Source organism: Otolemur garnettii, unplaced genomic scaffold, assembly GCF_000181295.1.
Source record: "Otolemur garnettii isolate 467f Iridium unplaced genomic scaffold, OtoGar3 scaffold00022, whole genome shotgun sequence".
Taxonomy (NCBI): Eukaryota; Metazoa; Chordata; class Mammalia; order Primates; family Galagidae; genus Otolemur; species Otolemur garnettii.
The window spans coordinates 2,029,550-2,043,657 of NW_003852417.1; the positions used below are offsets into that span (position 1 = coordinate 2,029,550).

At 48.5% G+C, this 14,108-nt stretch overlaps 1 protein-coding gene across 1 annotated transcript in view; it reads left to right on the forward strand.

The window, feature by feature from the left end:
• The window catches only part of ASAP2 (ArfGAP with SH3 domain, ankyrin repeat and PH domain 2), a 185,598-nt gene that overhangs the window by 157,306 nt on the left and 14,184 nt on the right, over window positions 1–14,108 (forward strand). The window contains exons 17-21 of the mRNA XM_023511806.1: window positions 5,864–6,053; window positions 8,652–8,737; window positions 9,767–9,882; window positions 11,107–11,174; window positions 12,592–12,705. Of these exons, the coding sequence (XP_023367574.1) occupies window positions 5,864–6,053; window positions 8,652–8,737; window positions 9,767–9,882; window positions 11,107–11,174; window positions 12,592–12,705 (574 nt within the window). The remainder of the gene's footprint in view (window positions 1–5,863; window positions 6,054–8,651; window positions 8,738–9,766; window positions 9,883–11,106; window positions 11,175–12,591; window positions 12,706–14,108) is intronic.

Sequence of the window (14,108 nt, forward strand, 5' to 3'; positions counted from 1 at the left end):
GAGACTCGCTTAAGCCCAGGATTTGGAGGTTTCTGTGAGCTGTGATGCCACGACACTCTACCCAGGGGGATAACTTAAGGCTCTGTCTCAAAAAAAAAAAAAAAGACATAGTGCCTGTGTTTGAGTGGTGAGGCTGGATCAAGGTGCTCTGTCAGGACAGGATAAATGAAAAGCCCACGATAAGAGATAGTATGAGCATTCATTTCCAGAGATGATATTTTCCATGGAGTAAGCTTGAAATAGGATTAATGGCACAGGCTTTCCCAAAGGTCATTGAGTAACAATGAACAATGTCATTAAGAATGATTTTACAGGGTGGTGCCTGTGGCTCAGTGAGTAGGGTGCCGGCCCCATATACTGAGGGTGGCGTGTTCAAACCCAGCCTCGGCCAAACTGCAGTAACAACACAAAATAGTCAGGCGTTGTGGTGAGCACCTGTAGTCCCAGCTACTCAGGAGGCTGAGGCAAGAGAATCGCCTAAGCCCAAGAGCTGGAGGTTGCTGCGAATTGTAATGCCATGGCACTCTGCCAAAGGTGACAAAGTGAGACTGTGTCTCTAAAAGAAATAAAATAAAATAAAGGCTCAGCGCCTGTGGCTCAAGCAGCTAAGGCACCAGCCATATACACCTGAGCTGGCAGGTTCAAATCCAGCCCGGGCCTGCCAAACAACAGTGACGGCTAAAACCAAAAAATAGCCCGTGTGTGGTGGGCGCCTGTAGTTCCAGCTACTTGGGAGGCAGAGGCAAGAGAATCACTTGAGCCCAGGAGTTGGAGGTTGCTGTGAGCTGTGATGCAATAGCACTCTACCCAGGGTGACAGCTTGGAAAAAAAAAAAAGTTTTACAAATAGGCATTAATGTATGGGCCCTTTGTAAAAGCGGAGAATTTTGAAATTTTAAACCACTTTGTGGGGCGTGTCTGTGGGAAACTGAGGCTGCAGGACCAGTGTTCTTTTGCATTGAGAGAATGTGGCTTGACGCTGTGAGAACTGAGACTTCTCCAGGAGTGAGTAGGAGCCATGTCTGGGACTGGCTGTTCGGTGTCGGGTGTCTTAGGTGAGCCTTTGGTTGGTGTTGGATTAAAGTGGGTTTATGTTTAAATCCTGTAACAAGTGTTTGTGGTGTAGCATTTCCTCAAGATTGGATAATGTGTGGTTTTGGATACCAGACACGAGGCTTACAAAGTTAGTATCCTTTCCTGATAAGGGTCTAAATTTCAAATCTGTATTTTTACTCAGACCCAGAGAGGCAATAGGGACAAAGATGTCCCCGTTTCGACCTATGTCCTGGGGCTGGATTAGGTTATTTACCTTCTCTGAGCTGGAGGCCCAGTTTTCTCTAATATGAAAAGGGAGGTGATGAGGTCAGATGTGTGGTGTTTGGTTTTCACGATGTATTGGTGCCCGGCTGACTCCTGCTCACATGTGACAAAGGCCACACAGGTGTCCTCCACTGATTCTGCACACTCTGAAACGTGAGGTCCTCTCTAGGTAATTACCCAGAGATGAACAAACTCTTCCTAGAGAGCTCGAGGGACTGGGGAAAGAGAAGGAACTGGCACAGCCCAGGTTGGCCAGTTCAGTTACTGCTGTGTAGTTGCATTTGAGCTTGCTGCCTGTGCATCTCATGTTGAAGGTTCCTGTCCCCTGAAATGCTGTAATATTGGTCAATTTTAAACAAAGTATATGATAAGTAATTTCTTCCAAGTACCTTATAAAAGCAGAGCATTCATTTATTCCAGGGCTAGATGATTCTAAAAATTGAATACTCCCAGGAGGTACAGGCAGGAGGATCTCAAGACCAGGAGCCGAAGGCCAAGTCTGAGCAATATAGTGAGACCCTGTCTCAAAAGAGTAAACTTGGCTGTAAACACACCTGTAATCTCGGCACTCTGGGAAGCTGAGATGGGAAGATCTCTCAAGGCCAGAAGTTTGACACCAGTCTGGATATCATAGTGAGACCTTGTCACTACAAAAATTGTAAGAGTTAGATGGATGTGGTGACATGCATCTGTTTTCCCAGCTCTTCCAGAGTTGTAGGTAGAAGGATCTCTTGAGGTCAAGAGTTTGAGACTGCATGCAGTGAGCTGTTATCATGCTACTGGACTCCAGAGTGGGCAGCAGTGTGAAACCCTATCTCTAAAGTAACTCATTTGGGCGGCACCCATAGCTCAGTGGGTAGGGCACCGGCCATATACACCAAGGCTGGTGGGTTCAAATCTGACCTGGGCCATCTCAAAACAAAACAAAACAAAACAATGGCAACAACAACAAAAAATAGCTGGGCATTGTGGCAGGCGCCTGTAGTCCTAGCTACTTGGGAGACTGAGGCAAGACAATTGCTTAGGCCCAAGAGTTTGAGGTTACTGTGAGCTGTGATGCAACGGCACTCTACTGAGGGTGACATAGTGAGACTCTGTCTCAAAAAAAAGGAAGGTAACTGACTCGGTGCCTGTGGCTCAAGCTGCTAAGGTGCCAGCCACATACACCTGAGCTGGCAGGTTCAAATGCAGCCCAGGTCCGCCAAACAACAATGGCTGCAACCAAAAAATAGCCGGGCATTGTGGCGGGCACCTGTAGTCCCAGCTACTTGGGAGGCAGAGGCAGGAGAATCGCTTGAGCCCAGGAATTGGAGGTTGCTGTGAGCTGTGATGCCATTGCACTCTACCCAGGGCGACAGCTTGAGGCTCTATCTCAAAAAAAAAAAAAAAGAAAGAAAGAAAGAAAGGTAACTAATTAATTAATTAAAAGACTATTTGGAACTATTTAATAGAAATGTTTTGTTTGCATTGAGGTCCTCCTTCCCAGTTTTGGCACCATGGGAAAGTAAGTTTGTATTCCCACTCCCTTTTACATATAGTTTTGGGATGAATCGTGTCTTAGTCGTTTTTCCTACTATGATACATTGCTTGTGGTGGCTCAATGACTGTTTAATGAATTGACAAGTCAGAGAAATAGTCTCACAGCTCTGTGCCTACTTACATAAGCTAATACTTGACTTCCAGATGAAAAGGGATGGACTGTTTCTAGCTTTATCTCAGAACAACACATAATCTGCAGATCAGTCTGTTGAAGGGGAAATAAAGTACACCGTCTAGTGGCCTGTAAATCCCCAGATGGGTTTTGGGGTGGTGAGGGAACGTAGCTGGGCAGGGAAAGGCTGGACACAGTCGGCTCACAGAGGCCAGTCTTTTTCTCTTTGTGGTCCAGGAGCACTCAGAACTCTGCCCTCTTCTGCATACTAAATATGTTGTTACTTTAAATTCATTGCTTTTCTCCAAGAGGCTGTCTTAAGAAAAAACAAACAAAAAGGCAGGGCATCACATCGGCAGAGCAAACCTTCACAAAACCAGGGAACCTGGTGTGGAGTTTGAATAGCCCCATGCTGGTGTTTGTGGAAGAACAAACTTCAGGGGCCTCAGAGCCCTGGGCAGGTGAATCATATATTAAAAAATAATTACGGGGGGGCGGTGCCTATGGCTCAAAGGAGTAGGGTGCCGGCCCCATATGCTGGAGGTGGTGGGTTCAAACCCAGCCCCGGCCCAAAACTGCAAAATAATAATACTAATAATTACAGGGAATTCAGCTTATTTATCTCTGCTCCCTTCCTACAGTGGTTGCAGTAATGACTGCTCCACTTTCAGTGGTACTGAAAGTGCGTGAAACTTGACAGCTGTCCATTTCTGACTGCCTGTCACAAAAGACATTTGTTTAGTTCATTAAATAGGCTGCCTAGTGCAACAGGTCGCCAGGCTGGGAATCGAGCTGTTCCTTGAGTGTCACATCACCTGCTAGGGAGGCCCGGAGGGGAGAACCACACACGTTAAACAAGTCTGCCCCAGGAGCTGATCAAGAAACAGAATCTCATTTTGCTTTCATGGATCTTGGTGTACGGTAATTCCTCACTTAATGCCCTCGATAACTTCTTGGAAACTTCAACTTTAAGTGAAACGACATATAAGGAAACCGTATTTGACCTTAGGCTAATTGATGTAAGCAAGAGTTCTGGTCACAAAAGCATCACCTAACTTCTAAATTAAAGACTCAAAACACTTCTGATATTCATCATTTGGAAAAGATGGATAAAAATTAGTAAGAGAATTACTTACTGACTTAATTCATTCAGTTCAGGGCCTCAGATGCTCAGAGCCTCTCTCAGAAGCTCAGGGTGCTAAGCAGGAACTATCCTTGGACAGGACTCTGTCCCAGCACAGAGCGCGCTCACACTGGAACCACGTAGACACACCGTTTCACCTCATGTGCATGGCCTTGGGACACTAGAGGAAACCACGGTGCCAGGGGAAATCTTGTGTAGGCATAGGCGACAGTGGCCCTGGTTGTGAATAGTTTTCTCATCAGTGTTGCAACAAAATGACATTGAACAAGACTGTTACTGGAGGACATGCTGTACTCACCTTGCAAGGTGAAAATATAAGCCCATGACAGCGTTGTGAGGTGAGACACACAGAAGTCATCCAGCCCCACAGGCAGTGTGCTGCTTGTGTGGGCAAGGGCCATGCACTGGGAAGCCACTGTCCAGCTGTAAGCTGAGCCCTGTAGGGTGAGCACTGGGGCTGGAGCAGGAGGATGAGTGTGATAAGCAGGACAGGTTCACCAGGCACCCTGGAAGCTCTTCTTAGATAGGGAAGTGCACTGCCGCTCCAATGGAGTCAGGGCTCTGGAACACCAAGCAAGCTGGTGTCACTTGCAAGTCCAGGAGCAACAGGCATCCCAGGTCAGCAGTTAGGAGGCCTGGCAAATGCTGGGAGGAGAGAATCTTCCTCCCGAGAGAATCTTCTCCCTTTGGTTTCTCTCGCCCATTCTTTCTGGAAGGTATGAAATACACTGGCATTTCAGGCTGGGCAGGAAGGCAAACTGAAAGGGAGAGCCCGCATCCCCTGCAGGCTGACCGTCTGCTTCTAGAGGGTACTGCGTCGTGATGAGCCCAGGCCACCACGCCCGTCAGTGTGATGCTGCTCAGCCTCCTTGTCTTATTCATCTATTTTTATTTATTTATTTTGAGACAGAAAGTCTCACTCTTGTCACCCTGGGTAGGGTGCCATGGCCTCTCTGTGCTTTTGTGCCTTTGGTAGATGTACTGGGGAAAATATTGTCAGTAGAATTTAGTTTTTCCTAATGTTTCTTTCTTAGCAGCTTTATTGAAATACAATTCACCCACTTAAAGTTTACAGTGGCTCTTAGTATGTTCCCAGAGCTGGAAATCCATTAGCATAGTCAGTTTCAGACTTTCATCACCCCCAGAAGCAGCTTCCCACCTTCTCACTCTCACCTGCTTGCTCCCTACACTCCCAGCTCGGCGGCATTGAGTGTGTCTCCAGTTGCCAGTTGGGCACATCTCCCATAGTGGGTGAGAGCATGTCCATGCCCCCAAGGATCTTGTGGGGCAGATAGGCTGCAAACCTGGGTTGGGGGCACAGTGAGACAGAGGTCAGACAGGGGCCTCAAGGGCAGAGGCAGTAGCCTTCCTGGAGGACACAGCAAGGAGTCTCCTGGAGGAATGTAGATTACAGGTAAGAGGGACTGGGTAAGAGACGTGTATGGGGGGGTTCCAGGGTGGGCAGGGGGCAGGGAGGTGGTAGAGACACTGGTGGGCTGTGAGGATGCAGACATGCTCCCAGGCAGCTCCTCTCCAGTACAGGGGCGGGCCCAGGGCCCCTGTGTAAGAGGACTTGGAGAACAATGGATTGGGGCACTTCTCAGAGGTGGCCTGGGCTTGCAGTGAATGCAGGTGGCACCACGTGGCAGCAGTGCTGTCCCGTGCAAGGTCAGGCAGGGTTTATTGGAGGGTTACAGGTGGTACATTAGAGGCCCTTAATGAGTTACCAGGTGGTTAATCTGGTTTCAGGAATGCAAGAAAGGACTACATCATGGCCAAGTACATCGAGAGGAGATACGCAAGGAAAAAGCACGCGGACAACGCAGCGAAGCTTTACAGCCTCTGCGAAGCTGTTAAGACGAGAGATATTTTTGGATTACTCCAAGCCTATGCTGACGGTGTGGATCTCATGGAAAAAATCCCACTGGCCAATGGACATGTAAGTGTCATTTCAAAGGAAAGAAAGGGGGAGACCTATGGTGGGGCAGTGTAGTCAGAAATGCTGACTAAGCTGGGTGCAGTAGCTCACGCCCATAATCACAGCACAGTGGGAAGATCACTTGAGACCCAGAGTTCAAGACTAGCCTGGGCAACATAGCAAGACCCACCACCCCATCTCTGCAAAACATTAAAAAATTAGCCAGCCATAGTGGCGTGCACCTATAGTCCCTGTTACTTGGGAGGTTGAGGCAGGAGGATCACTCTCCAGAAGAAGACAGCACTGAGCTCTGTAGGAAGAAACCAGGAGTTTATTCATTTTTCTTAATTGACAAACAATAATTGTATGTATCTATGGGTATATCGTGATGTTTAGTATGTGTTTCCCTTGCGGGAGGATTAAATGAAACTAATTACTATGGCCATTACCTGACATACTCATCATTTTCTTATGGTGAAAACATTTAAATTCTGTTCAGTTTTGAAATATATCAAAGCTGTGGTCACTGTGCTGTGCTACTTGGGAGTTGTTTTTTTTTTTTCTTTTTTTGAGAGACAGAGTCTTACTATGTCACCCTCAGTAGAGTGCTGTGGTGTCACAGCTCACTGCAACCTCCAGCTCTTGGGCTTAGAGGTCTTGCCTCAGCCTCCCAAATAGCTGGGACCACAGGCGCCTGCAACTCTTGCTATATGGGCCCCGTGCCCTACTCATTAAGCCACAGGTGCCACCTAGGAGTTTATTCTTAAACCAAAAATGTACCACCAGTCCTGGAAAGAACGCCTCTCCAGCCTGAAGGAGGGGTGTCTTCTCAGAACCAAGGCAGCTGGAAGGGAATCCGTCTTGCATGAAGAGGTTTAGCCTGAGCCTTGAGCTTCTCTGAGAAGCCTCTGCCCGCCAGACTTCTGGAGGAGACTCTCTTGAGAGGGTGAGCATTACTGTCAGGAGTGGGTCCATGGTGAGCTCCAGTGCCAGAGGGCTTGATGTGTCTTCTGATTCTTAAGCACAAAGGCCCTGTGGGTGTGTCCTCAGTCCCCCGGAACTTCCTGACTTCAGGATGGGTTGCACCTTATCATCAGAGCTCGCTCTGTGGAGCCCTCGTGTTGGGAATCCAGACAGTCGTGGGTTTCAGCTATGTCCTGTTGGGCGTCCAGCAGCATCTTTCCCCTGGTGACAGACACACACATACAGGTGCGGGAAGGGCTTGTTCTTCTGTCCTCTCTCATATTAGACAGTCCAAGGCAGAGTGTCCTCAGTGCTGCGCTGTCCCAGCCAGAGGACCGAGCAGGCAGGGCAGCTGGAGTAAGAGTCTTCTGTCCGATGACTCTTTCTTCCCCACCTGTTCTCGCCCCACCCACCTACCTAAAGCAGCCCTTCTCCCCCACCTGCCTAATGCACTTTCAGAAACAGTAGTGGTGGCCATGTACCCCGGGTGTGAGTTGGGGATCATAGAGGTATTAGCACTCATGAACTATCTCTAAGTGTAGAATGAACAACTGGAGGCCTGCCTAGAGTAACACACGTTTCCATCTGCTGGGAAGCAGGAAAAGGGACCAGAGCCTGGGAGGCTGGGGACCTTCCTGGGTTCTCAGAACAAGGCCTCTACCTGTGAACAATCTTTCGAGTTGTTGACCCAGGGGAGGGGACACAGTGACTGCGAGAACTTTGTTTTTTGAGACAGAGCCTCAAGCTGTCCCCCTGGGTAGAGTGCTGTGGCACCACAGCTCATAGCAACCTCCAACTCCTGGGCTCAAGCGAGTCTCCTGCCTCCGCCTCCCAAGTAGCTGGGACCACAGGTGCCCACCACAACCCCTGGCTATTTTTTGGTTGCAGCCGTCATTGTTGTTTGGCAGGCCCAGGCTGGATTCGAACCCGCCACCTCTGGTGTATGTGGCTGGTGCCTTAGCCACTTGAGCCACAGGTGCCAAACTGACTGCAAGGACTTTGAAGTGAAAACTCCTATGGAGTAGGAGAAATAGGACCAATCTCTAAATCACTTGGTGCAGGAGTGCAAGAGATCTGCTGTGGAGATTACAGGGCTTTATATATCTTATAGATAAGTTGTTTTTCTAGGGGTTTTTTTTTTTTTTTTTTTAAGATACAGAGTCTTACTTTGCTCTGATAGGGCGTCACAGCTCACAGCAACCTCCAGCTCTTGGGCTTAGGTGATTTTCTTGCCTCAGCCTCCTGAGTAGCTGGAACTACAGGCACCCACCACAATGGCTATTTTTTGTTGCAGTTTGGCTGGAGCTGGGTTCAAACCCACCACCCTCAGTATATGGGGCCAGTACCCTACTCACTGAGCCACAGGCACTGCCCCGTTTTTGTTTTGTAAGAGATAGAGTCTCAGTCTACTGCCCAGGCAGAGTGCAGTGGTGTAGTCACAGCTTGCTGCAGCCTTAAACCTCCTAGGCTCAAGCCATCCTCCTACCTCAGCCTCCCAAAGTGCTGGGATTACAGGTGTGAACCACTGCATCTGGCCTGAGATAAATGTCTGGAAGGAAAGGATAAAAAGCTTTTAGAAGAGAGAAACACGGTTTCCCTTTCCTGGACACAAAAGTAAATGCTGCTGTTCAATTCTAGAATGTCTTTGGTTTTCAGGAGCCGGATGAAACAGCCCTCCACCTTGCAGTCAGATCCGTGGATCGGACTTCTCTGCACATTGTAGACTTTCTCGTTCAGAACAGGTAGGTGTTCTAACATTAAGGGGAGGTGTTGGTTCCTTGGTATTTCTGAGGAAGGAATCAAATGCTGCTTCATTGTTTGGGTTGTGTTGCCAAGAGAATCTTCCCAGATCTAAATGTGAATTATTGGATGGAAGTGCTGCCAGCTGGTTATTCCATGGCAATCCTAAAAAAGCCCTGGAGTATGAGAATAGAAACCCTTGTGGTATCTGTAAGATTCAACTTTTAGTGTCTGGGCCTGAGGGAGATAGCACAGAGATAGGGCTTCTGTGTTCTGTGCCCTGGAGAGCAGACTGTGCCTGAGACCCCATGACTGCCAGCTGTGTGCACAGGTGCATTCCTGGGACCCCGTGACCACCACCTGTGTGCACACGTGCATTCCTCGCCTTGTCCTGTGAGGTGGGTCGGTCTCAAGCAGAGGGTCTTGAGCAGTAGAAAGATCTCAGGGAAGAAAAATCCACATGATAGCTACTGGTCTACACCAGAGGTTATGAACCAAAACCCTGGATTATGGGCGTTTTGTTTGGGTGGAGAAGTTGTGTTTATGCTTTATTAGAAATGGCTTTTAAAGACGTGTACATGCCATGGCCCAGGAGTTCCTGACTGGTGCACGCTGCTTTACCAGCGGGTGTCGCCTTCCTGACACCTGCAGGATAGACTTCTGGACTCTTCAATATGTATTTTGATTCCTTGATCTAGGTTTGCGTAGTCCATGCAATGGGAATGATGTTGGGGTTCTGGACAGGCTTAGGGGGTGCAATGCCCGTCCTGGGTCACCGCTGACTCCGCCCTTGTTGGCCTTTTCTTTGGTCATTGTGGTATTGCCCTGATGGCTTTATGGTAAGGCCTTGTGCACACTGGCAGGGGCTGTATCATGCCCTACCCACTTTGTGGGATGGCCAGTGTGTCCTTTGTCACACTCACCATGGGGGTGATTTAGAGAAACTGTCCACTCACCCCAAGTTCCCTACTGGGCAGACCCTGGTACTCTGGTCTGTGACTCACTGTTCCTCCATCCCTGTCCTTGGCCAGTGGGAACCTGGACAGACAGACAGGCAAGGGCAGCACGGCCCTGCATTACTGCTGCCTGACTGACAATGCTGAGTGCCTCAAGCTCCTCCTGCGGGGAAAGGCTTCCATCGAGATAGGTGAGTGGGCGCCCTGCTGCTTCCACCCTGTCTGCAGTTCCCACGTGCTGTTGGAAACAGGGCCAACACTTGGGATTCCAGTCAGCGCCGCAGAAGGAGAAACAAAACCTACCTCTGATAAGGAAGGGCCTGCCCCTGCCCGTTCTGTAAGGCTGATGTGGTCTCAGGATTGATGGACAGCATTCTTCTACCTGTTACCTAGACTGTGGGTCCATCTCCAGGCATTTTACAGATTAAGAGAAAGGCAAATGTGAACGTTTTAAAGCAATAACTGAGAAAATGACATGAAGGCTGTGTTGAGCAGTTTGATGGAAGTATTTCAGATTGCATGTGAAAACCCCACACTGTACCCCAGAAGTGCATTAATGTACATAGTTACCATTCAATAAAAAAAAAAAAAAAAAAAAAGAGAAAGGCAAGGGTCGGGCCTTGTGGCTGTCACTGATAAGGGGTGACTTTGGACAAGGTTAGGGAATTGTGACCTCCTGTTCACAAACCCTGAGCTTTCTCACCCCCACCTGAGAACATGCTTAGCCCCTTCCTTGGCTCCCTGGGGAGAGGTGCCAGTCGCTGCCCACTCCCTAATTCTTACGTGGCCCTCCTTCCTCCCTCTGTCAAGAGACCTGCCATGCTGATGACCAGGGCACTGTTTTGCCTTAAGGACATGCAGATGATGTCGTTTCATGAAGTATCTTTGAAGAACTATCCAACAAAGAGGACTAAGGGTAGCAAAAAGGCACATATCTGCTTGAGGGCCATGCTTCTTTTTTTGAAATTAATAATCAAACCTTATTGACTGAGACATATTTAGAAGAAAGCACAGGATTTCAAATTTATAGACCGCTTCAAAGGAGATGTAAAAGTCTATTGGGTTGCAGTGCACAGTGCTAGGTTAGCCGTGCTTTTAGTTAGAGGTTTATGAACTGCTTCATTCCACAGCTTACAGTTTGGATATTGATTTTAATTAGTTGGCTGCTTCAAGAGTTTTATTTTCTTGATTAGCTCAACTTTGTTGTTGAAAATTTTACTTCCTATACCTACTTGCAGTCCTATATAATTATAAAGCAAATTCAGCCCCAGCTGGATGGAACTGACGGTAGATTTCATTAATTGGGTTCAATTTAATTAGCTCCACTTTGCTGTGCCTTTTGTGAATTGCCCCCAGACGTCAGACCTTTGCTGGGTTTTATTGTAATGCCTCCTTGCCTTAACCTTGACTTTCAGCGAACGAGGCGGGGGAGACACCTCTGGACATTGCCAAACGCCTCAAGCACGAGCACTGTGAGGAATTGGTGAGTCTCCGTGCCACGTGGTCAGGCAGGGCACCTTCCTGGACGTTAGCTGGGCCCATCCTCCTTGGGGATGATTTGCTCTGAGCCCTTGGCCAGGGTTGCTGAGCAGATTGCATTGTCCAATGATGAACACTGATGAGCTTAGACTTGGCCCAGCTTGGAGAAGGTACACTGGGGAGTCTTCACAGCAGAGGTGGCCGCCCATTCATCGTACGATTGGTATTTGCTGGTTGGACATGTTGAAGATAGCGCTGGCATAGTCTGGGCGCCTGGAGCAAGGGCCGAGGACGGTGTCTTCACGTTCTTCGTGCGTTACTTGTGGCACCCCAAGGCTGGCTTCCTTACTGTGTTCTTGTGGCACCCCAAGGCTGGCTTCCTTACTGTGTTCTTGTGGCACCCCAAGGCTGGCTTCCTTACTGTGTTCCCACCCCCCACGTGGTGGGCGTTGCACTGCAGCATCTTTTCCTTTCCTGTTCTGGAAGAAGAGGCAGGGTGGACGGTGGGAAGGGACCACCAGGTCAGGTAGCCTGGGCTTGCAGTGGGCTCCGTCTCTGTCACTGCCGCGGGAGGACGCACACAGTCCCCAGGCTGCGCCTCACCAGTAAAGCAGAGTGGGACGTGCCAGTCCACAGGGTGGTTCTGAGTGTTATTGTTGAACTCGGTGTTGGCACAGAGGGAGCTCCGTAAACAGAGCTAGCAGTAATGAGCACAGTGTGAGTGTAAGATAAGTAGCTGGTGCTATTTCTAATCCCTGTTTATACATTACCTCCTTTAACCTGTATAACTACCTTCCGTCAGCATTCCTACCATTTTCCCCATTTTCCAGGTGAGGAAACAGGCACCATAAAGTTAAGCAACTTGCCCAAGGTCACGCAGCCACCACCTGGCTGTGGGAAGAATTAAGCCCTAAAGTCTGAAGACATCCATTCTATGCAATGAGTTAATGTCTCTAGTGCACCTAGCATGGAACTAGCCACCTGCCTTGAGAGGATTGAGGAAATAGCTATTCAGATTATTTTCTGCAGGACTTAATCCTGTCATACTGGCTGAAAGTCCAGGTTACAGTGAATGATCATGTTCTTTCTTGCAAGATTGAGATTGCTCCTGCACGCAGTGTAGATTCCTGTAGTCGTCATCCTTAGATCTATCTCCAGCATCCCTTGCCTGTGTATTGCACTTCACAGTTTATAACGTCCTCACCAGACGTTATCATGTTCAAGTTTCAGGGTAACTGTCAAACAGGTAGAGGGAGGGGGCTTCACCTGCGACCCAGTGATTTCAATGAGTTTGCCTTGGCTGGAAGGCAGGCATCCCCTGGGCCCCTCTCCCTATGCTGGTCTCCTGGTCTGTGGTGGGTGCCTGCTTCACATGGCTGTGTGTGTGAACAGCAGCACCCACCTCCCCTTTGTTCCCTCAGCTGACCCAAGCCTTATCCGGAAGATTTAATTCTCATGTCCACGTTGAATATGAATGGCGGTTACTCCACGAAGACCTGGATGAAAGCGATGACGACATGGACGAGAAATTGCAGGTCTGTGCTGGGTTAGCACACATGGGAGGGTTTGATAAGCTCCTTCAGAGCAGTGTGGGTCCTGGCCTATGATTAAGGCAGAAAGCTGTTATGTAGAAAATAGAGCTTACTTTCTGCTTTCATTGATCTCAATAGGTTTTGAGGTTTACCCTGCCCAGGACTGCCTCCTGTCTCCCAGCTCCTGCCACGCTGATTTAAAGGAAGGGCTAATTGTGTGCTCATAGGCAGCTGCTCACTGTTTGCTATAAAAGAAAAATATGGGAGGGGCTTTGATTCCAGGGAGTTTGAGGGGAAGCCCACTTGCTGCAGGATCATGTTATGAGGAGGGTTGATCTTAAAAACCTCAAATGAAATTAAGCAACACTGAGACCTCAACAGCTGCAAATACTCCCTTTATCAAAGGGGAGTGTCGATGCCTCGAGAGAGATTGGTTCAGCCGGAGTAAAGTGTTTGCACACAGCCTGGGACTAAAAGGAGGGCTCCCACCTCTGTCCAGCTCCTTCCTCAGCGCACTCACTGCCTTGCACACCTGGGTGGCCTCGGAAGGACACGTAGGGCTCAGAGCTCTGGCCCTGTCCCTCTCCCTAGTCGCAACATACCTGGAACATGCTCCCCATTGAAGTTAATGGGAAATTCCATGTTAAATACATCTTTTGTGGTTTAAATTTATAACTTTTTTACTATAGGACTTTAGATAAAGTGTCTAACTGGCATTTCTGAACCCATTGGACTAGCTCTGCTCATGGAGCAGTTAACATCTTCGGATACAGAATAAGAAATTACTTTAGAATTATCTACAAAACAGTGTCCAGTGAGAAGAGCTGACTAATCTCACACTTAACATGCCATAGAACAGGGCAGTTTGAACTGCCAGCCCCAATGCGCCTGTTCATCAGGGCTTGTGCATCACCTTCCCGCTTTATCAGCAGTTGGTAAAGCAGGTAGCAGCCCAAGTAAAAGGACAAGAGTAGGGGCTCTGGAGTGCTCAGACTCGGCCACCCCCTCACTTGATTTCCAGCAGGGAGAGGTGGGTATGGTTTGGCCCTTCAGCACCAGACTTTGTTGGGAATTAGAAGGGTCTGAAGAGCCACTGGCTGCTACGTTCTGCACACCTACACTAGCAGTGAGCATAGACTGGGCCGGAACCTAGAACAGGTGGGTGGTCCTAGGAGGGGAAGGGGCCACTGCTGAGCACCTGGCTCTGCTCTGAGAAGCAGTTAAAGTTATACCTATTTAACAGATGAGAGTGTAGAGCAGTGATTTTCAACCATTGTGCAGTGGGACACTGGTGTGTAGTGAGGGGATTCTAGGTGTGCTGCAAAAATTTTTAAAGATCATTAATTAAATTATATTCAAAAGAAGTTCAAAGCACAGTAAGTATATCCTTTTCTTTACTCTTTTTT